This window comes from Tamandua tetradactyla, chromosome 1 (genome assembly GCF_023851605.1).
Source record: "Tamandua tetradactyla isolate mTamTet1 chromosome 1, mTamTet1.pri, whole genome shotgun sequence".
In the NCBI taxonomy this organism is placed as follows: Eukaryota; Metazoa; Chordata; class Mammalia; order Pilosa; family Myrmecophagidae; genus Tamandua; species Tamandua tetradactyla.
In genome coordinates this window covers 44,312,337-44,339,939 of record NC_135327.1, presented here as the reverse complement: position 1 = coordinate 44,339,939, position 27,603 = coordinate 44,312,337, and the positions used below count along the sequence as shown (strand labels likewise).

General features: G+C 39.3%; 1 protein-coding gene across 5 annotated transcripts in view; it reads right to left on the bottom strand.

Moving 5' to 3' along the window:
• The window catches only part of KIF16B (kinesin family member 16B), a 370,689-nt gene that overhangs the window by 95,633 nt on the left and 247,453 nt on the right, over positions 1-27,603 (bottom strand). For 4 of the 5 annotated variants that reach the window (XM_077115078.1, XM_077115081.1, XM_077115084.1 and 1 more), the window contains one exon: positions 25,904-26,026. The exons of the other annotated variant lie outside the window; for it this stretch is intronic. In XM_077115078.1, the coding sequence (XP_076971193.1) occupies positions 25,904-26,026 (123 nt within the window). The remainder of the gene's footprint in view (positions 1-25,903; positions 26,027-27,603) is intronic. 5 annotated transcript variants of the gene reach the window in all.

The window sequence follows — 27,603 nt, the reverse complement described above, 5'->3', positions numbered from 1 at the left end:
TTAGTTTCACAAAATGAGCTAGGCAGAGTTTCTTTTTGCTCAATTTTTTTTGGAAAAGTTTGAGCAGGATTGCTGTTAGTTCTTTCTGGAATATTTCATAAAATTCTCCTGTGAAGTCATTTAGCCCTAGGCTTTTTTTTCTAGGAAGATTTTGGATGACTGACAATCTCTTTATCTGTGATTGGTTTGTTGAGATCTTCTATTTCCTCCTGAGTCAGTGTAGCTTGTTTGTGTGTCTCCAGGAATTTGTCCATTTCATCTAAGTTGCCTAGTTTGTTGGTGTATAGTTAGTTGTTCATGGTATCCTCTTATGATTTCTTCAGGGTCTGTGGTAATGCACCCCTTCTCATTCTGATTTTGTTTATTTGCATCCTCTCTCTTTTTTTTCCTTGTCAGTCCTGCTAGTGGCCCATCAATTTTATTGATGTTCTCAAAGAACCAATTTTTGGTTTTATTGATTCTTTCTATTGTTCTTTTGTTCTCCCATTCACTTATTTTTGCTTTAATTTTCATTATTTTTTTCCCTATTTGCTTTGGAGTTAGTTTTTGTTCTTTCTCAAGTTCCTCCAGGTTGGCTGTTAAGTTCAATTTTAGTTATTTCTTGTTTTTTAACATAGGCATTTAAGGCAATAAATTTTCCTCTCAGCACAGCCTTTGGTGCATCCCATAAGTTCTGATAAGTTGTATTCTCATTTTCATTCATCTCCAGATAGCTCCTGATTTCTCTAGCAATTTCTCGTTTGATGCACTGGTTGCTTATGAGTGTGTTATTTAATCTCCATATATTTGTGAATGTTCTTGTTCTTTGGTGATTATTGAGATCCAGCTCCATCCCACTGTGATCAGTGAAAGTGCTCTGAATAATTTCAACATTTAAAAATTTATAAAGACCTTTTTTGTGCCCCAATATATGATCTATCCTGGAGATTGTTCCATGAGCAGTACAGAAGAATGTATAACCTTGTGCTTTGGGGTGCAATGACCTTTATAGGTCTGTTAGGTCTAATTCATTTATCAAGTTATTTACCTTCTCTATTTCCTTGTTGATCTTCTGTCTGGTTCTTCTACCTATAGAGGAGAATGGTGTATTGAAGTCTCCTACTATTATTGTTGAAAAATCTATCGCTCCCTTCAATTTTGTCAATGTCTGTCTCATGTACTTTGGCGCTCCTTGATTGGGAGCGTAAACATTTATGATTGTTATATCTTCTGGGTGAGTAGCATATAGTGTCCTTCTTTGTCTCTTACGATGTCTTTACATTTAAAGTGTATTTTGTCTGATATTAGTATATCCTGCTTTCTTTTGGTTACAACTTGCATGGTGTGGTAGCTAGGTTCAGTTGTCACCTTTGCCAGGTGAACGTGCCTAGTTCTGTTGCTGTGGACATGAGCCAATGGTACGTGAACCTCATCTGTTGCTCACTACATCTGCAGTCGGCTAGGAGGTACGCTTGCTGCAATGAATGATGTTTGATTTAATTGGCTGGTGCTTAAATGAGAGAGTTCAATGTAGCACAGCCGAAGCAGCTCAGCATAACTCATCTCAGCACTCACAGCTCAGCCCAGGCCTTTGGAGATGCAGAAAGAAATCACCCCGGGGGAAGTTTTTGGAACCTAGAGGCCTGGACAGAAGGCCAGCAGAGACCATCCTGTGCCTTCCCATGTAAGAAAGAACCTCAGTGGAAAGTTAGCTGCCTTTCCTCTGAAGAACTAACAAAATAAATCCCCTTTTATTAAAAGCCAATCAATCTCTGGTGTGTTACATTCCAGCAGCTAGCAAACTAGAACACACAGAAAATCTTTTCCCACTCTTTCACACTTTCAATCAATTTGCATCCTTCAATTTTGTGCCCCCCTCCAGACCTCCCTCTTCTTCTTTTTTTTTTTTTTTTTTTTTTCAGCTGGCAGTACTCCTTTTAGTATTTCTTGTAGGGCTGGTCTCTTCTTGACAAATTCTTTCAGGACTTCATTTTCTGGGAAAACTTTAATCTCTCCCTCAATTTTGAAGGACAATTTGGCTGGGTACAGAATTCTTGGCTGGAAGTCTTTTTTTTTTTTCAGGATCTTGAATATATCATACCATTGCCTTCTCACATCCAGGGTGCTAGCTGGATAGTCTGAACTCAGTCTTATTTGATTTCCTTTGTATGTAATAGATTGATTTTCTTTTGCCACTTTCAGGATTTTCTGCTTCTCTTAAACATTTGACAGATTTATTAGTATGTCTTGGGGAAGGCCTATTTGGATTTATTCTGTTTGGAGTTCTTCAGGCTTCTTTGATTTGAATATTTATGTCCTTTATGAGGGTTGGGAAGTTTTTCCCCATTATGTCCTCAATTACTCTTCCTAGCCCTTTACTCCTCTCTTCTCTTTCTGGGACACCAATGATTCTTATATTTGTGCACTTTGTTTTGTCTATCATTTCCCTGAGTTCCCATTCAATTTTTTCCATCTTTTTTGCCATTTGCTCTTTTGAGTCTTCAAAGTCAATTATCCTGTCCTCAATATAACTTATTCTTTCTTCTGTCTCTTCAAATCTGGTGTTGTGTGCCTTTAGTATCTTTTTTCTTTGGTCAACGGAGTCTTTAATCTCTGTGATTTCCACTATTTTTCTATTTATTCTTTCAAATTCCTCTTTGTGCTCTCTACTGCCTTCTTGATCTCCTTTATGTCATCTGCTATCCCACTTATTTTATTAAGTAGAGTTGTATGAACATCTTTGATTAGTTGTTCCAATGTCTGCCTCTTCTGGTATTTTAATTTGGTCATTAGGGAGGGCTATATCTGTCTGCATTAGGATATGCTTAGTGATCTTTCACTGCTTCATCGGATTATATCTTGATTGATTATATCTTGATTGATTTACACATGCATGGGCCTGGGAGTGACATAAACAGATGAACTGTGCTCAGGGAGGGTGGGGTAAGGCTGTATGACACTATGGGTGGGGTGCAGGGATAGCCTAGGTATGGAGGTTAGCGCCTGCAATCTTTACGTGCTGGCAACAGCCTGAGGGAACAGGGAGGGGGAGATAGTGCTTGGGAAGGGTGCAAGAGAGGTGGGTTGGGCTGCACTTGGGGTGGGGGTGTGGGGCAGGTACGTGCACTGTGGCCTGGTGGGGTGGGGATGTGGGGCAGGTATGTGCACTGGGGGTTGGTGGGGTGGGGAAACCTGGAGCACCGGGAATGGGAGCAGGTGACAGCATTCAGGTGTGTGGGGTATGGGGTAGTTGCCAGTCACAGGGCTGTGCTGGTGAGGGTAGTGCGCCCAAGAAATGCAGCCTGGCTTACTTCCTAGTCCCGTGCTCCTGTCTGTGCACTCCCACAGGCTCCGGCGCCTCCGCACCAAGCTCCAGCTTTCTGCCTCTCAGTTCCTCAGACTTTGCAGCCAGGGCTGCCACATGTGGTGCAGAAGTTCTCCCAGGTCAGCCACACTCCTGAATTGCTGACTCAGTGGCCCTCCTGTCCCTTCTCCAACTTTTCCATGGGACCTATATTCATTCTTTAATAATAACTATTTAACTGTGGTAAACTTCTCCTTCAGGAGTTCCCTTTATAAAATATACTTATGAAAAAAAAGTGAGTGAATTCACAGAAAATCATTAGGTAAACAAAAGTTCAGGTGCTCTGCAGGTGTGCTGAATTTTTAAAGCTAGTAGGTAAGTCACTCCAACCTTGGAATCACTGTTCCTGGAACCTCCACAAGGGGGTGCTTTCTCTCCAGTTCTCTCCTCCTCAGCAGACTCCACAGAAGTGCCATGAGCAAGGCAGAGCGGGTGTGAGGACTTCTTTAGGGCTAGAGCACACAACAATCTACTGCCTTGACTGCACAAAAATCAGCCATCAAAGAGAGAACTAGGACTGGGATGGTAGGGGGCCTTCTCGCTTTCTTGCATGGCATGATGCTGACTTCTTGCCAGGACAGCCCAGAAACTTAGTGGAACCATGTTAGTGTATATTATAACCCTGACCTGGGACTACTAAGAGGCAGATGTCAGGGCAAGACTATCCTGTCCTGGGCACTTTGGATTCCACAGTTATACCCCATCAATGTCAGTTACCACAGGAAGCCTAGGTTCCCCTCATTCCTCAGGTTCTAATATCCGCTGGTTCTCATTCTTTCTCCTGAAATCCTTCCACTGAAAAACTCTGAAACTAGTGGTCATTTATCAGCAAAATCCTCTAGATCCCAAACTCTTTCAGAACACTCTCTTCATCTTTGCTCTCCCTGAAAGCTGGCTGACTTCTGAGGAACCACTTCCCTACAGCTAACTAAAGGAGTGGGGCAGGTACATGCACTGAGGCCTGGTGGGGTGGTGGTGTGGGGCAGGTACGTGCACTGGGGGCTGGTGGGGTGGGGGCACCTGGAGCGCCGGGACTGGGAGCACGTGACAGCATTCAGGTGTGTGGGGTGTGGGGCAGTTTTCTCCACCTTTTACCTCCACTTGTCATGTCACTGTGCTGGGAGATGGGATTGAGGTATTTCTTTGTTTTTCAACCCAACTTCTAAGTCACTGCTTCTCTGTCTCTTCAAAATCCCCTTGGCTGGGAAGCTCATGCCTTCAGACCCTATCCTTCAACCCCTCCTCCCTGCAACATCTACTGATCTTCACCAATTCCCAATACCTTCAAGGTTTTAGGTTCTACTTGATGTCATCTGCTCCAACACTATATCTGTCCTGTCATAATTCTCAATAAGTTCATTATCCAAAGATAATCCTCCCAATCTCCTGACCTTTTGGTTCCTTATCCTTCACCCTATTCCATCCTCACTCAACTTGAAAACTATGGTCAGTCATTACAACCATTCTCTTGCATAAAAATTCAAATACTGCACCCCTGAAATTCCTTGGACTAAAGTAACTTACACCCCTGGTTCAATCCAATTGTCTGCTTACTCCATGTCTGCCCTGCCCAAAAGAATGTGGCTGAAGAAAAAAACACCACCCATCAGACTATCTGGTCTCATTTTAAAGTCACAATCACCACGTTTAAGTCAGCCTGTAATGCTGTTCACCAGTCACCTTACATTCCCCAATGCTGGTAAAACTCATCCTCTTCAAGAACTATTTATTTCTTCTTTCTCTTCAGGCTTTCATCAAGTTTTTCCTTGTCCTCACATTAAGCTGATGGCATTACTTTCTATTTCACTGAGAAAAGAGAAACAATCAAAAGAGCATCTTCTACAAGTACCCTTGACCAGATCTAATGATCTACCACCACCTGTCCTGTACTTCATTTTTTTCTCCTGTTACCATGCAAGAAATAGTGGAGCTCCTACTTAAAGCCAACTCCTCCCCTTAAACACTGGGTTCCATCCCCTCTTGCCTTCTGAAGGACAATGCAATTAACAATTTTATCTTATTTCTCTTGCACCAATACATTCCCACTGTCTCCTAGATTATTCCCATCAGCATTCAAACAAGCTAGTATTTCTCTCATTGTAAACCCTCATCTTGACACCGTTTCTTTTCCAGCTACTACTCCGTCTCTCTTCTTCCCAGTCTAACAAAACTCCCTGTAAGAGTTTATTTTTGTATTAACAATTTCTTTCTTCCCACTACTTCTTGAATCTACTCCAATCTACACAGCATTCCACCAAAACTGTTTTTACTGAGGTCATTATCCACCACCATATTGCCAGATCCACTAGTTAATTCTTGGTCTTGATCCAACAGCAGGATCTGACATAGCTGATTAATCTCTCCTCCATTTAGCACCTTTGTCAATGCGCTTCGAGGTTGCTATAATCTCCTCTTAACCTAGTTTTCTTTGTTGGGATTTCTCCTCATCTACTTAACCTGTAAAATATCAAAGTGCCCCAGGGCTCAGTTATTGATCATGTTTTATTTCTTACCTACATTCATTTCTTTGATGATCTCATTCAGTCTCACAGCTTAAATTTATAAGCTGGTGATTCCCTGGATGCTCATATCTCTCTCCTGAACTCAGACTCATTTCTTACTGCCTACCTCATATATCCATCCACTAGTATATCTAACATGTATCTCAGTCAAATGTAAAATGGCTAAACCAACCAAAATTAATCTCACCCAAGCCCCATCCCCATGAAGTTGCGCCCACCTCAGTAACTGACAATGTCATTTTTCTCTCTGTTTATCTCAAACCTTTATGTCATTCTTGATGCTTCTCTTTTTCTCACATCTAATATCCAACTGGTCATCAAATCCTTTCCGCTAAAACTTCAAAAGCAAATGAGTGTCTGACCACTTTTCACCATTTCCACTGATTACATCCAAGAAGTTAACATCCAAGATGATGGTCCAAGGCACCATTACCTCTTGTCTTGATAATTTGTTACAGCCTCCTAGCTGGTCTCCTTGCTTCTTCTACTGTCCCCCTTTCTCACCTTTCCCTTCATTCAACAGAGCAGCTAAAGCGAGCTTGTTAAAAATTAAATCAGAACAAGCCATTTCTTTGCTCAAATGGGATACCCTTCAAAGGTATCCCATCTCACATGGGGCAAAAGTGCAAGTTCTTTCACTGGCCTACAAGGATTTCTATGTTCTGTTCCCTCCCTGTCCTCATGTTTGACTACTCTTTCCATTCCTCCTTGCTTACAGAGAAAACACCCCTCTGGCTTCCTTGCTTACATAGAAAACACCAAACATGTTACTCAGCAAGTATAGGTTTAGGGACATTGCATTTACTGTTTCTTCTTTCTGGAATGCCCTCTCCCAAGCTTACCACATAACTAGCTCCCTTACTCCCGTCAAATTTTTACTCAGAAGTCATTTTCTCAGTGATGCCTACCCTGGCTATCTGCCTCAAATTGTATCCTCCTTTCCCAATTTCAATTCTACTTATTCCCCTTCCCTAATTTAATTTTCTACTTAGCAATTTTTATTACTTAAGAATAGTATAGGCTTGCTTATAAATCTGTTTTTTGTGGCTTCTTCACTAGAATGTAAGCTCCAAAAGAACAGGAATTTTTATCTTTTGTTCATTGTACCTTAGAAGAGTACTTGAGACATATAGGCATTGTGATGAATGGTTGCAAGATGGAGCTCCAAGATGAATCTATCTTAAATACTATTAGGTTCTTGGTGACAATGAACCAGCTGTGGCTTTTTTTAAAAATCTTTTTGGGCAGATGAAGCCTTAAATTGGCCTTAACCAAAATTAGTATTAAGCAAACTAGATACCAACCTCACTTGTGAGTCTTTAGCCTGCAACTATTTCTTCCTTATTGCCCTTATCTCAAACCATTTCTGAAATCTCTAGAATTAGAGATTTCTAATTCTAGCCACTTTTGACTAGTTAAGTGGCTATTTCAAGCTTACCTCACAATTTTGGGTTTCATGCCTTTTCCCAGGATAATGTTTTTATAAAGGATATCAACTTCTCGAACAAACTGCATATATGCCAAACATTTGGGGAAGACACGATACAACTAAGGACATATCAGCAGTAGATACCAACTGCATTTCGTCACAAGATGGCAAGACAGCAAAAAGATAAAAACCCACCAAAGAGAGACCCCAGAAAAGTATCTGAAACATCCACCAGTGCTTAAAACAGGATGTAGGATGTTATTATGATGGATATGTGGAGCAGGGAGGTGACAGAGATGATGTGGAGAGGGGCTCGTCCAAAGCTTTATACATATGTTTCTCTGAGTTGGGCTTCATAAGGTCAGTAACAGGATCAATCTTTGTCTTCACTGTGTTACCCTGATGACTTGAGGAGATTCTCTAGAACCAGTACTACTAGGTATATAGGAAGTTCTAAAAAAATATTGAACTACACAGATCATTATTGGTACATTCTGGATAATGATTCAATTGCTGACTCATACAATACTTTAAACTTCCATAAATATCTCAATGATTTCTTCCCTCAATATTTCAGTCTATCCTCTAAACCATTGGTCTTCAAAGTGTATTTACCAGCAACATCAGCTTTACCTGCGAACTTGTTAGAAATGCAAATTCTGAGGTCTCACTTCAGATCTACCTACTGAATCAGAAACTCTGATTCTGATACAGGTTACAGTTTGAGCAGCTATGCTATAAATCGCTGCTGGTATTACTACTCCAAAATTGGATATGATCACATTCTTGCCCCCTTCCATCCTAAGACCCAAAGCCCTCAGCATATTATCCAGGGTCTTGTCCAGGCTGACCCCATGTTATGTTCTAAGTCCAGCTCCCAATGAGATTAAAATATCTCAGACTCCAGGACAGTTTAACTGAATACCGTAAGTACATGGAACCTTGAGTAGGACATGAGATTTTGTAGGTTTGTCCAGAGTGATGTTCTGATAAATCCCAGAGTGATTTGAACAGTGAATAAGGCCCCTTGGGGGAATGATGAGAAAGGGGGAAAATTCAACTTCCCCATGTGTAGAATTCCTGATATTCTCACAAGCAGTGGGGACAACCAAAGCAATAGGCCAAGCCCTCAATCTTGCGATTTGTTCATATGAAACTTAACCCTGCAAAGGACACGATAAGCCTACTTAAAATTAGGCCTAAGAGTCACCCCCAGAGAACCTCTTTTGTTGCTCAGATGTGGCCAATGTGGAATTCCTGGCAATGTGGAACAGAAATCCTAGAATGAGCTGAGTCTTAGCATCAATGGATTGAGAAAACCTTCTAGACCAAAAGGGGAAAGAGAGAAATGAGACAAAATAAAGTGTAAATGACTGAGAGATTTCAAACAGAGTTGAGAGGTTATCTTACACATTATATAGATATCACCAGGGGAAGTGCCTGAAAATATAGACCTGTGTCCAATAGCCATGTTTCTTGAAGATGATTGTATAATGATCTAACTTTCACAATGTGACTATGTGATTGTGAAAACCTTGTGTCTGATGCTCCTTTTATCTATGGTACGGACAAATGAGTAAAACATATGGATTAAAAATAAATAATAGGGGGAAAAATATTAAAATACATTTCATAGATTGAAATGCTAGTGATTAATGAAAGGGAGTGGTAAGAGGTATAGAAAAAAAATAGGGGAAACATAAAGGCTAAAATACATTGGGTAGATGGAAATACTAGCAGTTAATGAGAGGGAGGGATAAGGGGTATGGTATGTATAAGTTGTTTTCTTTTTATTCCTTTTTATGAATTGATGCAAATGTTCTAAGAAATGATCATGGTGGTGAATATACAACTATGTGATGACACTGTGAGTTATTGATTAAATACCAAGAATGGAATGATCATATGTTTAGACTGTTCATGTTTGTATGTCATGCTTAAAAAAATTTTTTTAATTAAAAAAAAATCTCACACTCCAATTTGTCAACAAAGAAATATGGCATATTCATAAGTAGCTCCAGGTCTGCAGAAAGAGGCCACACATCCTTTATGCAATTGGTGAGCTTCAGTTCAGACCCCAGGGCATCATACTAACCAAAACTCCTCCTTTGGCCATATCCCAACTCCTATTACTCTTTTCTTTCTGGAAATATCACTCATTCCTTCCTCTATAATTCCTTAGCAGTCAGTTTAACTTTGAGTACACATCAGTGTATATTAATTATATAATTTTGTGTTAATTTATATAATACAAAAATATTAAATTTATATCATAATAAAAATAAATTATATTAAATATCAAAAATTCATAATAAATAGAAATGACATATTTGTACTTAATGATTGATATAAATTATATAGATGTCTCTCTACCCTACAAGATTTTAAGTCTTCTAAGGGAATAAGCCATCTGTCTTTGGTAGCAATTGAGGTGGGGATAGGGGACTCTTATCGTAGAGATAACCATTTTTCAAGCTCCTTCTGTGTCCTGGGTACTGTATTAGGTGCTGGTGGTTTCTTGAGAGAAACCAGTATGTAAGACTGTTTCACTTTTCAAATCAGGTAAGGATTCCAGACACGGCCCATTATCAGTCAACATGGAGAACAACATCTTCTGGAGTTTTGGCTTCAGTTACTCCATTTTTATTGTTTCTCTGAGGTCTACTGAATCAAAGATTATTTATATTGGCCACAATAGTATGATTTTTAAGATTATTTAAATTAATTAAAGAGGATATGGTGCAATCTCCATATATATGTAACACAAGTTTGTAGTGAGGCAGGGAGAGATTTCTAAATTCTTCATTCTTGAGATTTTGACATGAATTCAGGTTAAATACAGGAACTCTAAAGATCCAAGCTTCCTATTTCATATATAAAACATTTAAATCTCCCCTTGTCTATCAACATGTAAACAGAATGAGGATGATGAAGAATGCAGGCCATCAGTGATGATCTTAGAAATAAATGGTGGGCAAGGCAGCCACATATGCTATCACTCCAGAGGAAAAAGGTCAAATCCCTTCTTATAACATAAGGCATCTCCATGCATAGAGCTGGGGGAAGAAAAGAGTTTAAGTTTGGAAAAATATATATACATAAGAGGGAAATATGCAATAAAGTCCTATTTTGTCCCAAATAAAAATTGGGCATGGGATGGGGTGTTGATGCAGATGGGATCAACAGGAGATTAGCACAACATATAAATCAGACTAAAGCACTCAATTATTTCCTTTGATGCTGAGAATGCAGGGCATCACTATTGAATACATATTACTTCTTTCAATCAATGGTTTTGCTGATATAAATCCATCTTGCCTGGATCATAAAAAGATCAAGTGCAAATTAAATACCATGAAAATGTTCATGAGATGGCCTGAATTTACATATAAACAATTCTCAATTGAGTACTTTCCACAAATTTATGTAATATAGATATTTTGCTGATTTAAGGTATATTGATTTTAAGATCTGTCATTGGTATCTATTTACTTGTATATATCTATGTGTGTAAGGAGGAGAATCAACAGCTTTTCATCCAAAGAAAAATATTTTAATTGGCCACCATTTAAACAGTTACTTCTAGAGTTCTCATATCTATCTATCTATCTATCTATCTATCTATCTATCTATCTATCTATCTATCTATCTATCTATCTATCTATCATTTTGTATGTTGTATGGTGGGGTCACATTTGATTATTATTCCATGTGAGTATTCCATTATTACAGCACTAATTGTTGAATTTTTGTTTGCTTTTTTGCTCATTTGTTTTGGAGGAAACGCGTGGACTGGGGAATCGAATCTGGTTCTCCTGCATGGCAGGCAAAAATTCTACCACTGAACTACCCTTACACCCCCTTTCACAATTTATTTATTTTTTTATTTTATTAATTAAAAAAAATTAACAAAACATTTAGAAATCATTCCATTCTACATGTACAATCAGTAATTCTTAATATCATCACATAGCTGCATATTCATCATTTCTTAGTACATTTGCGTCGATTTAGAAAAAGAAATAAAAAGACAACAGAATAAGAATTAAAACGATAATAGAGAAAAAAAAATCTATACCTCACATGCAGCTTCATTCAATGTTTTAACATAACTGCATTACAATTAGGTAGTATTGTGCTGTCCATTTCTGAGTTTTTATATCCAATCCTGTTGCACAGTCATCCCTTCAGCTCCAATTACCCCTTCTCTTTTTTTTTTTAATTAACAGAAAAAAAGAAATTAACCCAACATTTAGAAATCATACCATTCTACATATGCAATCAGTAATTCTTAACATCATCACATAGATGCATGATCATCGTTTCTTAATACCTTTGCATAGGTTTAGAAGAACTAGCAACACAACCGAAAAAGATACAGAATGTTAATATAGAGAAAAAAATAAAAGTAATAATAGTAAAAACAAAACAAAACAAAACAAAGCAAAACAAAAACCTATAGCTCAGATGCAGCTTCATTCAGTGTTTTAACATGATTACTTTACAATTAGGTATTATTGTGCTGTCCATTTTTGAGTTTTTGTATCTAGTCCTGTTGCACAGTCTGTATCCCTTCAGCTCCAATTGCCCATTATCTTACCCTGTTCCTACCTCCTGCTGGACACAATTTATTTTTAACAACATTTCAGGCAGATACCTCAAGTGTATAAAGTTCCTTGTACTCAGTAATGGTTTGAAGGAAATGGTCTAATACCAACATAATATATGCTAAAAAAAAAGTTTGTCAGATTTTTGCAAAATACAGTCTTGCAGCAATAAAATGCAAACATTTTTGAAGAAATGAGAAATGTATTTCCAATGTGTATATCTGTATAATAACAAGCATCAATGCATTAGGTTTAATTAAAATCTCCTCAAATAACTGTAGAAAAAGAAAACTAATACAATGCTGTCCAATATGGTGATCTCCAAAGTGAAGGAGGTAAAATGATGCATGGATAATGGAAAGAAACTATTGGAAGTTCTATTTAATTTTTTATCTTAATCTCTTTACATTTTTACTTCTAAAAGTGTTTTATAGTAATCAGTTAAGTTAGTAAATATTATTTTTTAGAAATAAATAAAAATAGACATATTGGGTGTGCCTGCTCAATAAGCTTTTCACTGATAGACACACACAATTAAAAAATTGTAGGACCTCTACCCCAAGCTGTTGGTTGGTGGAAGATGATTTCATGGCCAAGGTCGTGCTATTTCTAGGATGACAGAATCAAATTCATTAACTAATTTTACTCAATGTCTTATGTAGCAATATAACTATGAACATATTTGAAAAAACATGAAAAATATTCCAAATGTATGAATCTGTACAGCAAGAAGCATTAATGTATTAAGTTTAATTAAAAATCTCTTCAGATAATTGTTCCAAATGGAATTAAGCCGGAGGCGGTAGAGAAGCCAACTTCCCATTAATCACCCCAATATCCTGTAGAGATTACAGTCTGACATTTTATTCCGCACTCTGGTCCATCTCTAAGATTACCAAATCTCCTGAGGACAACAGTGTCAGCACTTTTTGGTTTCAGTTTAGAGGTGCCTGCCCACATGCTGAATCTGCTGACCACCCTCACTGTGATTGCCCAGAACCTCTTACCAGTCCCTAGCTCACTTCTCTATAGGACTAGTCATCCTGCCCCTAAGGGACCAGCTCTTCAAAATCCCTCACTTCCTCAATCTCCCAGGGGGGACCAAAGATCAGGCTACCCGTGGAGTTAGCTTCTCTCCTTTGTGCTGTTCAAAAACGTTAAAGACAGCCCTTGAAGAGGGCAGAGCGCATCTATGAAATTTATGCTATTTTAACTTGTAAAGTCATCCCTACTTGGAAATCCATCCACATTTCATTCTTCATGGTGGGTATTTCAAAATGAGGAGGATTTCCAATTCTCAGGGACAACGATCTTGTTTTACTAAGATGATTAGGTTCACCCAAGACAATCCCTGAGCATTCTTTCAGCCCATCTCAAAATGACACTGTTGGTATATTAATTCTCCTCCACCTCCTTCAAAACCTCTTTTTCTGCTTTCCTCTCCCAAGTTAGCCTCAACCTGCACTCCTTCCTAAGGTCAATGCAAAAGTTGTATTTTCTGTCCTCAGGCCTCTGTCCAACATTGTCTGGAATGCCATCTTTATCATCTCCACTGACTGAAATCATCCATCTTTCTCTAGCAAACAAATGTGTTAAGCCCACATGGACATCTTCCTGATGACCCCTTTATAACCTCATTTGCTCTTGCATTTCTCTCCCCCAACTTATTTGCCCCTTGAGTGCATGAACTGCATGTTCATCTTTTCTCTTCCTCAATACCTCAACTCTTCTGTCTTTTAAAAAAATATATTACAAGTAACAAAAAAATAGTTAATTAATGAGTAAATATTACAGACATTGGAGCCCAAAGTCTGTTTTCAATAAACACTTTTCAACAACACTTTCCAATTTCTTTTCTATTCTGAACTGTGGGCAGTAGAATGCCTTTTAGTGCTTTTGTGACTTACCTGTAACTGTTCTAAGTTTTTAGAAAGTAGACATTAGGGGAAACAAAGAAGAGGGAAAGACTTGTAAAACAAAGAAAGAGAAAATGCCATTTACCAAGTTCTTTTTTCAGAGAGCACTCTTGATTTAGAGAAAATACTGGGATAAATGATTTGGGGTATGAATAGGTATTGGTCCTGAGACTCAGAGTTAGACCTCTGAAGCTATGAAAGTCAGCAATACCCCATACAGGAACTGTTTAAAAAGTTGAAAAAGTGATCAGACATTGACTACAGATATGGAGAAAGCTGTTCTGAATACAGTGTAAAGGATGATATCATCCATACTTTAAAATTTCAATTTCTATGTGAGACTAAAAAGAGACATGTTTATTTGCTGCAAATTTATATTTTGGGTAGCACATTACCTAATTTAAAATGTATGGTTAGTTTAGTTGAACACCATAAGCGCATGGAATCTTGACTAGGGTGTGAGATTTTGTCGATTCGTACAGGCTAGTGTGATGCCCCGATATATCCCAGAGTAATCTGGGCAGTGAATAAAGAAGTACTTGCAAAGCCCCCTTGGGGGACTAGGAAGAAAGGAGGAGATATTCAACTTCCCCATTTGAAGAATTTCTGGTATTTTCAGGAGCAATGGGGACAATCAAATCAATAGGCCAGGCCCTGGATCTTGGAGTTTGTCCCTATGAAACTTATTTCTATAAAGGATAGGCTAAGCCTACGTACAACTATGTATAAGAGTCACCCCAAGAGAACCTCTTTTGTTGTTCAGATGTGGCCTCTCTCTCTAAGCAACTCAGCAGGTGAACTCACTGCCCTCCCCGCTACATAGGACATGACTCCCAGGGGTATAAATATCCCTGGAATGTGGGACTGGACTGCTGGGATGAACGGGATTTAGAAAGCCTTCTTGACCAAAAGGGGGAAGACAGAAATCAGATAAAATAAAGTTTCAGTGTCTGGGAGATTTCAAACAGAGTCAAGAGGTTATCCTAGGATTTATTCTTATGTATTATATAGATACGCTTTTTTAGTTTATGGTGTATTGGAGTGGCTGGAGGGAAGTAGCTGAAACTGTTGAGCTGTGTTCCAGTAGCCTTGATTCTTGAAGATGACTGCATAAAGATATAATTTTTACAATGTGACTATACAATTATGAAAATCTTGTGTCTGATGCTCCTTTTAACCAGGGTATGGACAGATGAGTTAAAAAATAATAGGGGGGTAAGGGGTCAAAAAAAAAAGAATGGTATCCTAGGTCTAGATGACTACTAAAAGACATCAGAAAACTACTAAAAGGTAGTCTCTAAATGGCCTTAATATGGTGGGTCCTATTAACTTAGAGACTTTTGTTTTCTGAGTATCACAGTCCTTTAGGTAAGCATGCTCAGGAGTAAGAGCCAAGGATGGGGCTGGGATGAATTCTTTCGCTTGGTAAGGGGAAACAGTTGGATATCCCAGGATATGTAGGGAAGGGAAGCAGAAAGGCTGGGTGCTTTGGGAAGTGGGTTCAAGTACATATGCACTGAGATGTGCAATATACTTCTCTCTGGATCCCTTAGGGAAACTTCAGGAAAGTTTACATGGTGCCCTTACTGGAGAACACAATGGAATACTGAAGCCAGGAGGGCACAAAAAGAGAGACTACATCTGGGGCCATTGGCACTGAAGGGCAAGGGACAAGCTACCATATGGACCATGACCACAAATGGTGGAGAGACCTGAACCAAGCAGACCTTCTCTCTCCACTATAGCAGGCCCCATGCAGGAATTATTTCAAAGGCATCTGAGGGAGGAAGCAGGACTTCAGCAGGAGAAGCCTGGTCTTAGAGACAGTGCAGGAAGAGAGGAATTTAAGCTCCTACCCTAGATCTTCCCATGGACAGGCAGTGGATGAAGCTTGGAGAATGGATATTGCTGAAAGCGGGAAAGCCCTGCACTAATAGATAATACAGCTTTATTAGCCAGAAAATTCCCTAGACACCCTCAAATATAGAAATAGCCTCAAAGTCTTCAGCATAAGAATCTGGTGTGAACCTGCTACGTGACAAAGAAATGTGCCTAAGGGTTGCCTACTAAGATATAACCACATTCAACACAACTATGAAGTGCTGCTAAATCAAATAGGGTTTTCTAGCTGGCCAATCTCAGCTTTCTAAGATAACTAGAAACAACAATTCTTTATGCTTCAATTTTAGCATTTTCAAAACAGTGGGGCAAGCCATTTATTTTGGCATACTTACTTTATTTTATAGGTTAGTTTGAAGGTAAATTTGATAGACTACGTGAAGGCTCTGAGATACTGAGAAGATGAATGCTTTTCAAATTCACGACCTTTACTGATAAGGTACTTCTCCTTTTCCCTAACATCTCTGTGAAGTGGTAAGGAATAGATGGAATTGATCTAGATTAAAATTGTGGGGAACTGAAAGAAGGACAGCTTTAGCAATTTTCCTTTAAATCATCCAGATGTATCAGATCTGGACAAAGCACAGAATGCAAACTCTCTAACAGCCATTGCTGGAGAAGGGAGTAATGGAAAACTCTGGATTAGGACGGACCTAGAGACAAATTCTACCTCAGTCACTTGTTAGCTGTATGACTTTGGCTAAATGCCTAAATTCCTCTAGACCTCACTTTCTTCATTTATAAATTGGACTCATGATACCTATCTTGCAGATGCACTAAAAAAAAAGTAAAGTAACTATAAAGTGCTTGAGTACTAAATAAATAGTAGCTTCTGGCCCAGTTATTGTTTTCTTGAGGAAAGGTCATACAGTATATGCTACTGAAAGGTGAGTGTATCCATTGGTAGCAATGGCAAAAGGGGGATTCAACATCATTTTGTGATTTATTTTAAATTAAATTTTATTCTAGGAAGACAGACGTAAAACTTTCCATATTCTGAAACGATGGAAGTGGGACTATCAGTATGTTCTTCAAGGTGAAAAACAGAAATGGGGAATGGGGCGGGGGGAGGAAATGCAAGGTATGAAAAGGAGATTCCCGCTTTTCTTCTGTGTTTGTGACTCAATCTCACTGCTTCTTAGTCATATCTCATATATGACATTTATTTTATGAACATAAACACAAGTGTTCAAGCAAAATAAAAGATCAGTAGGCTTGTGTGAAAACTTCGTGGATTTCTTAAAGGAAGACAAAGTTTTAAAAGAGACAGGTGGGATGTTTTAAAAAAATTATGAATCTTCAGGTCCTAATGTTGTTTCCCTCATTTGCTATCTATGTTTAAAATAGTAAACAAACTGAATATTTGAATATAGATGGACCATGCCATATGCAACACTCCATTTGTCTCAGCTCTGCTGATCTACATTGGGGAGTTAATTCATCACATTACTAGTAGGCAGACATTAGGATGCCAATGCACAACTCCTTCTCAACATTTAGATTCTATCAAGTTGGAAGAATTTCTCAAAGATATATGTGTGCACAGTTTATCTAAGAGACTGGAAAGGCTCTAATTTCTGTTCTGCCAAATAAAGAGAAATGTCTCTGATTGTAAATGCAACTGCTTCAACTCCTACGTTGCAAATGTTCTGGGCATTTACTCTTCATGGTTCCTGGCAGGACCATCTACCATCAACTTTTCTGGGTTTGTCAAAGCCTGGGGAACAGTCCCAGTTCACAAACTGCCTATGCCTTAGCCAGAATTCAAGATGAAAAAATTTAAAATACCCACACATACACACAATAATAGCAAATTTTGAAAAATAAAGACTTAGAAATGGCTACTATGTCTAGGGCAACAATAAAGTTTGGCCTTGACCTCAAAAAAGTACAGAAAGAAGTGATGTTGGTAAGTTTATTAGAATGAGTAAGAAAGGGAACCAGTGTGCCTCAGTGGACTTGGATCTGACACGGACATTTGACAACTGGTCCTACTTTACTAGCTAGGTGATTTTGGGCAAGTCATTCATAATTTTCTATTTTTTTTTTTCCCCTTTGTATGCTGTATGGCAGGGATCACATTTCATTCTTTTTCCATGTGAGTATCCCCTTATCGCAGCACCATTTGTTGAATTTTTTGTTTGTTTGCTTGGTTTTTCGGAAGTGGTTGGGCCAGGAATCAAGCCCAGGTCTCCCACATGGCAGGTGAGAATTCTACCACTGAACTATCCCCGCGCCCTCCTTTGGTGGTGAAACTGAATTGAAATTACAATTTCGATTTTATTAATAGACATAGGGCACTAGTTCTAAGTAAGGGACAGTTCTGCCCTTTGCTCCCAATGTGTGGAGATAATTTTGGTTGTCACAACTGGTGGAATGCTGTGGACATCTAATGGGTACAGACCTGAGCTGCTGTTAAATATCTTGCGGTATACAAGGCAGCCCCCTATAATAAAGAATTATTTGGCATAAAATGTCAATAGTGTCAAGGCTATAAAACTGAATAGAACTATTCAAGTTTTCTATTCGTTTTTAAGTTAATTTTGAAAATTTGTGTTTCAAGAAATTCATCATTAAAAAAAGAAATTTATAATTTCATCTAAGTAATTAAATTTATTGACACAATTTTGGTCATAGTATGCCCTTATCATCCTTTTAATATCTGTAGAGTCTATATTAACATTCATAATTTCTTAATTCAAGAAATGGGGATAATTCCCCCCTTTTTGATGCATTTTCCATATCTGTGAGAATGTCTAGCCCAGAGGTAAAGAAGATGCTGTAGAGATGTTAGCCTCCCTCCTTCAAGAGGGGCTGCTAGTTAAATTGCCTACAGAACCAGTCAAATAAAAATGAGAGGAGTATAACATAAATGGGAGAGTGATGTAGTTCACCATATTATTTTAAGAATATTCAATTCTGCTATACAGGATGGGTGAAGCTCCTAATAAACGTTAAGCACAGAAGTAGGCAAAATCCCACAGGATGTATCAGAATAGATAACGAGTAAGCAAGCAGCTTGTGAGACAGCAGAATTCATGAGCTAAACACAGGCTGTAAGCTGTTAACCTACAAGCTATGCCAAAGATAGAACAAACAAAAGCTTTGATGGAATAGGTAAAGATGTTACTTAAAGATAGAAAGGAAAGGAAGTATTAGGCCATGATCATGGCCCTGTGGGCTGACAGCTATATCACTCCTAAACTGACTACCCTCGGTGACAACTAGCTAGCCTGGTCCCATTCTGGTCCCACATTGCTCTACCCAAGAAGTGCCCACAAGAACCAAACTGTTCAGTGAGCTAACATGAGCCACAGCAACTGGCTAGGTGTGACTGTGCCTGCTTTCTCCCACAGAACAAGTGTGCACTGGCACTGGGCACCTTCTCTCTGCCATGGCCCCTCGCTCAAACCTCAACACTGATCCTTGTAACCACACCATCACTGGGAAGGCCGAGAGGGAAAGAGGACATGTAAGCACTGTGTAACCCAGGACATGCAAGCACAGTTTAGTTCACCACCTGCATGCCCTGCCCTCGTTGTGCCAATCTACTCTATTCTTTACTTCTCTCTGTGCATATTTTAAACTGATTTAATAAAATGAATGATTAGAGACTCAGTTTGGTCTGTGAGCCTTCCTGCACCGTTTCTCTGAGATTGTTAGCCTGAGAGTGTACCTGGAGGCTGCCATTCCAACCAGGCAAACTCCTGCAGGACAGGGAGGACTCCAGAGTGGACCGCACAGACGCCACCCAAAGAGCAACTGCTGCGTGATGCTAGCCAACTGCTGTCAGGTAGGCATGTTAGCCCAGGAGTCCCACATCTTCTTCCTTTCTACAAGAACTTGGGAAATCTGAATTTCTAGGTCATATTTTCCCATTTTTACATGCTGACAAGTCATTCAGACTTTTTAAACTGTGTTCAGGTCACATAAAACCCATTTTCAGCCTGGCAGTCTGCTCCTGTGGCTTTAAGTTAACACTGCCTATAATTTTTCTTCATTCCCTGGTAGTGTGGTTCACGTTATGAAGTCCATCACTATAAACAGCAAGATCCCAACTCGAACTGCCACCCTGTAGTTTTGCAATTGACAGCATCTCACCTTCAGGGCTCTTCTGTTTAGGGAGGGCTGAGCATATCCTCAGGACAGGATTAACTAAAATGAGAAGGGGAGCTCACAACTAAATATGTATATGTGAAAAAAGAAATGATAGCCATGGACTAGGAAACTCAATCACTATTCACCAGTAGCCTAGAAGTGTTGGTCTGGAAAACTTCCTTGAGGTTATACTTTCTAGCTATCATTCATTACTGCTGTTTTATCTGCTTCTCCCTCCTTCTCAAGCCACCAACGAGGAGTTAGGGGACAACGTGAGGTGTGTCATTTTGAGGTATTAGGAAAAGACTGCTACTATGGTCCTTTTAAGAAATTCAGATAATTAAAATTAGGGAAGGTTTTGATTTGGACATTATGTGCTCAAGGTCCTCTCTGCAAGGGGACCAAATTGCCCCTAGGGGCACTGGCCAAAAAGCCTGACCTCCTGGAGCTACGTAAGCAAAGGCAGGGACCTAACCTTTCCTGCACAGCATAAATGGGAATGTGACTAGGATGTCAGAGGGCTCCTGATAAAGGAGATCTTACTACAATATAAGCTTCCAGGAACAAGGGGCTGGAGGGTAACCAGGAGTTCAGGGTAGACAGTGGGCACAGAGGATAGACAGTGAGCACAGAGGTCCACCTCTCTGTGAAGATGAGTCAAAACACAACTAAACTAAATTAGTCATGGGTGTTGGAAGTTGACCACACCCAGGAGGTTTGTGAATGTTTTGTGTATTGGAGGGAGGGTTTAGGTGGGAAAGATGGGCATTATTGGACTCAACTGGCCCACACTCACACTGGATGGCTGGTCAGGTAGTCAATCACACCATGAAGAAGGGCTACAGGCAAGATGACTAATCAATGGTGGATTCCATCAGTACTGACAGATTGTTTGCAAAGGGCAGGTGATTCCTTAGCCAATTCCTGAAGCTGAAAACAGGTGATGCCCAGTGAGAAACCCCTGGGGATTGGGCTTCCACAGGTTATACAGCTGAGGAATCCTATCAGCCATGTCCTGTATGAGGGGCTGGAGATCCAGTGATGAGGGTCCAAGAGTTTACATTCTACCGGGGAAGCCCACAGTAAACACAGCAGTGACTGAAAAAAGAAAATACTACCTGTGATACTTTCGAGGAAAGGAATAGGAGATGAAGAGGGTAAGGTGATGGGAGGAGGAAGAGGAAAAGAGAGGCAACACTGAGGATGCCACTCACCTAAGAAGAATCTAGTAGACAACCTCTTGTAAAGAGTACTTGCATTTTTCACTGGAATAAAATCTTTCAGGAAATAAAATATTAAAAACAAATATAGAGGGGGCCATTGTGGCTCTGGGCGGGCCATGGTGGCTCGGGGCAGACCACAGTGGCTCAGCAGGCAGAGTTCTTGCCTACCACGCCAGAGACCCGGGTTCAATTCCCTGTGTCTGCCCAAGCAAACCAACAAACAAACAAAAAACCAAATACACTAAGTTAATATTTAAGTTAAGAGGCAGGGGGTTTAAACAAAGTTGGAAACATTACATTTTTTTCTGTGACATAAGAGTAAGACAGCCTCTGTTAGCCTTAACCACAGTTTTCTCAGGCTGATGTTTTAAACCATGATGAAATGTAATTTAAAAATGAAATTTAACCCAGTCTGGTCCTAACTAACTGAAAATGGCAGGCATAACACAGTGTAACTGATCTCATGTATCAGTCACTGAAAGCATCTGAAGTAAGCAAAGACAACTGTCATATTCCAGTCAGTGGTACCACTTGTGACAGCCTCAGTGTAGAGCAAGCACATGCTTTATAGATGCTTACTGCTAATCAGTGGGTGACATTCAGCAATATTCAGTCCAGTCTACCTCTGTTCTTCTCAGAGATGCATGAGTCTGGTGTACTTTGGCTTTCTTGCCTCATTTCTGACATCAGTGAAGAGACTACACATCTCTTTCCAGCATATGGGCATGACTACATAGAGTTACTGGAAGGTATAACATCAAGGGTCGTGGGAAACGAGGCCCTGACCCAGGCGGATGTCCTTCAGGGATGAGTAAAATGAAGGGGATGGGCAACACAGAGATGATAATTTTCTGGACTGTCAGATAAGACCATTAAAACAAACAACATTAACAAGAAAGAAAGAAATACACAAATTGTGATATATTTATATAATAGAATGCTACACAGCAATAAAAAGAAACAAATTACTACTATACTCAATTACAGGGATGAGTCTCCAAAATATCATGCTAAGCGAAAGCAGCCAGACAAAAAAGTAACTGCTGTGTGATATTCTAGAACAAACCCAGCTAATCAGAAAGCATAAGAATGTTTGCCTGGAGGCTGAAGGAGAACGTTGATTGCAAAGGGGTTCAGGAATCTTTCTGGGGAGACTGAAATAGTCTAAAATCTTAATTGGGGATGGTATTTTCATGGGTGATTACTTAGGTTAAAACTTATTAATGACACTTATATGTGTGCATTTTACTGTACATAAATTATATCTTGACAAAGTTGTTTTTAAAATATTTAATGTGCCCTAAATACAAACAAAACCCATCTATTTATCTATTACCACACAGTTACTTCATAATCTCCCCAAATAAAGAAGGAATACAAGGTAGTCCTTTTGAATTAAATGTATTAGTTTAATGAACAACTCTACTTTTCTTACTTTAAAGCCTTGCGATGAAGGATGCCCACTTCATAAGCATCTGTGAGGCCCTGCTCTCTCCATCCCTCCTCTTACATTCCACTTCCTGTGCCACATCTCAAATATTCCTCTCACAAGGCTCATCAGCATTTCACTGGGCAATAAAGAGAGAGGATTGGGGCTACCAGACTGGGGTTTAAAATGAAAATTGCCAGGAAGAATGAATGATTAAATGACTGATTAACTCTATATGAGGAATGGGCAAGCAGAAAAGGGCAGGGAGGCAGAGAGTGAGAGAAGCTGAGAAAAGGAGAAAGCAGGTGCAGCCCGCCTCTACATGCTGTCTACTTTCCAGACTCTCCTGGGCTTGCCATGTCAACTCAGTGAGCAGAGACCCTTCCCAGGTGCCTTGTATGTTCAGTCAGCTGGCCACCAGTAAGCTTCACAGTCACTGGGTTCTGCCACCAGTGGGGAGTCAGGACCCTGCCATGTGGAATACAAATGGGCACAGGGCCTTGCTATGTGCAGTCAGGCTCCTGGAAGTGGGCTATCTTACAGATGTTTAAGACCATCTTGGGAAAACATGGGGAAAAAAACCTGATTTTTTTTTTCATTTTTAAAGAGATGCAGCAAGGATTGATTCTAAAGTATAAAATGAAATAATATAAAATATCAATATGCATTAACATCAGTGTCTCCTTCAAAAAAAGGCCTAAATCTAACTAGGACAGTCTCTTTTTAAAAGAAAACTTTTCACCTCTGCCTTCTTGGTTTTCCAAGAGTAGAATTTAGCAGTAGACAAAGTATTACCCTAATTGAGACTATTTCTTCTAGAAAACATTGCCTATAGATAAAATTTCCAAGTGATAGATGGAGAAGGTTGGCACACCAAAAATAACCAAAAATTTTTAAAAATGAAAATTAAAAACCCACATAAAGACACAATGGCATGTCAAAAGTTATTAAGGGAATTCTAAAGACAAAATAACCCTCATTCCCTAAACCTCTTTAGTTTTAAAAGCAAACATACACCAGCATTTAGGATGTGGCAGGCATGTTCTAAGCACTTTGCATATATAAATCGTATCCTCCTCACACCAGCGTAGTTGGGAGGATTTACTGTGCCCACTTCACAGAGAAGGTTGCAGTGTGCTCAGCCTTCCTGGAGGAGACTGGACCCCACATGGTGTACCACGGCTAACAGCTCTGCCTTTGCCTGGTGCTAGGCCACTTGAGTCTGTTTTGCTATGCAGAAGGGTAGTATATTCACCTAGGATGTGATTGTTTCTAATACAAGGCCCTGATATTCCTGTGATAGGGTCTCTCCACAGCAAAAGGCCCTCTTCCAGGAGACACAACATCTGGGAATGCATTCAGAGGCCCTCCCTAAATGCAGAAAGAGGAAGACTCCAGGCAAATGTTACCAGGCCACTCCTGCTGCTAAGGATTGCAGCACACAAGACAAGTGAAAAAAGGAAACTGAACACTGAACACTTTTGGGGGGGGAGGGGCGGGGGCTTTGATAAGTTCAAAGAGTGGAAAACTCTTTGGATTTGGATGTTAACTATTTTGAAAGGAAAACCTTGATTCTGAAAGACCCTATACAACTTTTTTCAAATTTTCTTTCTTATTCCAACTTGCCTTTTCAATAATAGCTTTACAAAGTCTGCCAGATCTGCCTTCCACTTGTACTATTTTATTTGCTTTCAATTTTTATTTAAATTAACTCAGTTTAAAGAAATTAAAGGTCTCCTTTATCTGTTTTAAGCTTTATTTGTGAAATCAATTTAATAATTTTATTTTATTTAAACAGTTACCTATTAAAATAAAATAAATCCATGTACTAACTAATGTCTTCCAGGGCTATAAGTTCTGTTTTAGAGAAAGCAAATTCTGAGCTGGTGAAATCCAATCTTTACTACAAAATTCCCTCTTGCAGAAACTATTTTTATATGTGAATAGAACATTATATACAAATGTAAAAATAGACCTATACACATGCATGCACATACACTATTTTGGAATGGTCGAGAATGACTCAAAAAGAAAGAAACTGGAATTAAGCAGTACATCAGGAGCAGTAGGATGTACTGAATTAAGAAAAGGGTACAATATTTTCCAAAGAAACCATGGAATCTGGCCAGTAAAGTTAAGCTGCAAGAAAAACACACAGGCATCATGCCTTATAAACACAAACCTCAAATATATAAATTAATGCCCAGATCTGAAAACAGAAAGGGGGAAAAAGTCAAAACCGTGTATGAAAATAAAAATGTAGAAATCTGTAATCAGAAAAGAAGTTACTTATTTTGCACTGCTTCCTCAGGAAGACCGAAGGACCATGAGTGCCTAAAGGAAGGGGGGTCCTGAGCCCAGAGGCCCCCTGAGGTACATCAGGAGTTGGGAAGATGGCGGAAGGTTGGCTTCCTCCTCTTTGCCTCCCCTTTGCCACACTCCCATGCTTATCAGCTTTCTACAGCACCCTTCCGCCTAAGAATCTTTGAATAAAGGGAAGTAAGAAGAAATTTGGAAACCACTGGTGTCATACAAACTCTTCATTTCACTATGGAGGAAAACTGAGGCTACACTCAATAAGCTGTGGGAGAGCAGAGGCTACAGAACTCAGCACCCCAGCTCCCAACCTGGTGTTTATCTGAACAAAACCACCTCTAAGAATACTCTTACACTTTCATACCCTGTTGACCCTGGTGGACTGCATTACCTCAGTACCCTCACCTATCCATGAAAATGAAAAGGTTTGATTCATCATTAATTCTTCCTTCTTGAAGAGGGGACAGTGGCCAGCAACATTTAATGATATGAGTCAATGAAAAATAAAGTAAAGATGAAGTCATTACTTTGCAAAGCATGATGTAAGGAAACAGGGACCCATCTCTTCCTGAAAAGTTGTATAAATCAAATAATGCCTGAAACAGACTAGGACAGCTTCTTAATTAATAATAATAGAAACGACAACAACAACAGTGGAGCAATAGTGATAACAGCAACAGTTATGATTTATTACTTATTATGTACCAGCCCCTGCACTCAGCACTTCATGTGCACTGATATTCCTGTGATGTAAGTAAGTATTACTCTCATTTTATAGATAAGAGAACTGAGCCTAAGCTCATGAGTAGTGTTATCAGCTGTCCTGGTTTGCTGGGGACTGAGGGATTTTCAATACTAAAACCAGGAAAATCCTGGGCAAATTGCTGGACGTTCCTATCACGTCCATGTCTGTTTGTCTCTCCATCTATCGCTATCTGGTAGGGGATAACTTCCCTCTAGGTTCTACAGTCCAGAGTTTCACAAGTTTGGAAAGCAGTGTGACCAATGTCCTACACAGTAAGATACTCACATGTAGCTTTACCACCTTTTACAGAAAAGACAGAGCAAGCACTGTATAGCCTCAAACATCCATTCTAGAAAGTTAAAGAAGAGACACTTACCTTGACCTCAAACTCAAAGTGCTCATCCTTTCCTTGTCCGCAGAGAACATAGCGTGGAATACTAATTTTAATTGGGTTCTTCAGGTCGTCTGGACTTGCTCCGAAAGAGCGAGAAACCAGCCGCTATCAAAGGCACATCAGACAGGGAGAACAAAGAGAAAGCAAGATCACTCCACTGCAAATGCCCTGCTTGCACAGGAGGGAGAAAATGTGTTTCAAGTAGAGAAAAGAACATAAAACCAGTAGTTTATTTAGAAAAATGATGGTTTCCTTTGAAAGAAAAATGCTAAGTCTCTCTCATAACAAAGACCATTTCTTTGGGAAGACTACTCCGAAACGTTAGGGCAAAAGCACTTCAAAATGTTGTTTGGCTTTGAAGTTCTTTCTAATTTAGAAGAACAAGTGAAAAAGGGACAGATTATATATCCTGACTTTTCATAACTTGGTGTAAACCAGTCTGGAAAATCTTCACTAACAAACTTCTTACTTTCTTCACAGACTACTATACATGAATCTAAAAAAGCAAAAGATGGAGATTTTGTTCAAATTTAGGTCATTTTTAACTTCTAAGCCAGCATAGTGTGGAAATCTCTTTAAACCACAATTTAAAAAAATCCCAAGAATTTTCTTAGGTTCCATTTGATTAATAATCTTGGCTCTGACATATATTTATGATCTGGATGGTGGGAAGTCAGACAGGGGTTGAGTAAGAGGCATTATGGAAACAATAAATCTTCAAAATGAGTTCTTTTCAGTGTGTTTGTGTGTGGGGGGGGATCTTTGAACAATCTTAATCATTTGCACTAATCTAATCTAGGACTTTAGAAAACATAAAATTTTTTTTTTAATTAGTAGCAGTATGAGGTATTAACCTTTATTAACCCTATTGATCAGAGAAGGGGCCCAAAACTGACAATTTAGGTACCTGATGAAGGTAAATGGTAGAGCCGGACTCGAGCTTTGGCTAATCTAAGGTTCATCTTTGTCACCACTATGCTATACTACTATGAGGAAATTCTGAAATAATTTCATCTATCTGAGATAAATGGAGCTTCAAACATACAAGAATTTAAGAAGAGGGAAACTTCAGATTAGGAAGTGAAACCCACTATGTTACTGAAAAGAAATCAGTGGGCAGAAATTCCCATTTCTCCCAGGCAGGCAGGGGTAACAGGCATTTGGATTCTCAGCCTGGTACAACTGGATGGCCCAACCGAGCTGTGTACATGAAAGCTCAAACATTTGGATGATGGAAAAGCATACAATCGGTTTGAGCTTACTGCTTTTAATGTGGCTGACAGTGTAAGCATTTTGGCATGATATGAAGAAACCAAAATTTTTTAGAGCATTTAAATTTTTCCCCATTTGTCTGGTCATTCAAGACAAGAACCATTAATTGCTTATGTTGACCACCAACAATCGTGTCTATTTAGTTGTCTCTGGCATCAAAAACCATAGTGGAGGGCGGGCCACGGTGGCTCAACAGGCAGGAATGCTTGCCTGCAATGCCAGAGGACCTGGGTTCGAGTTCCAGTGCCTGCCCATTTAAAAAAAAAAAAAAAAAAAAAAAAAACCATAGTGAAAATCTTAAAAAGGAGGTCTCTCACTGGATGTAATAGTCGCTGAAAGTTCCTTTCCAAATTTCTTTAAATGAGGCAATCCCCAAAACATGGACTATGTTCATCTATTTAAAGGTGAAA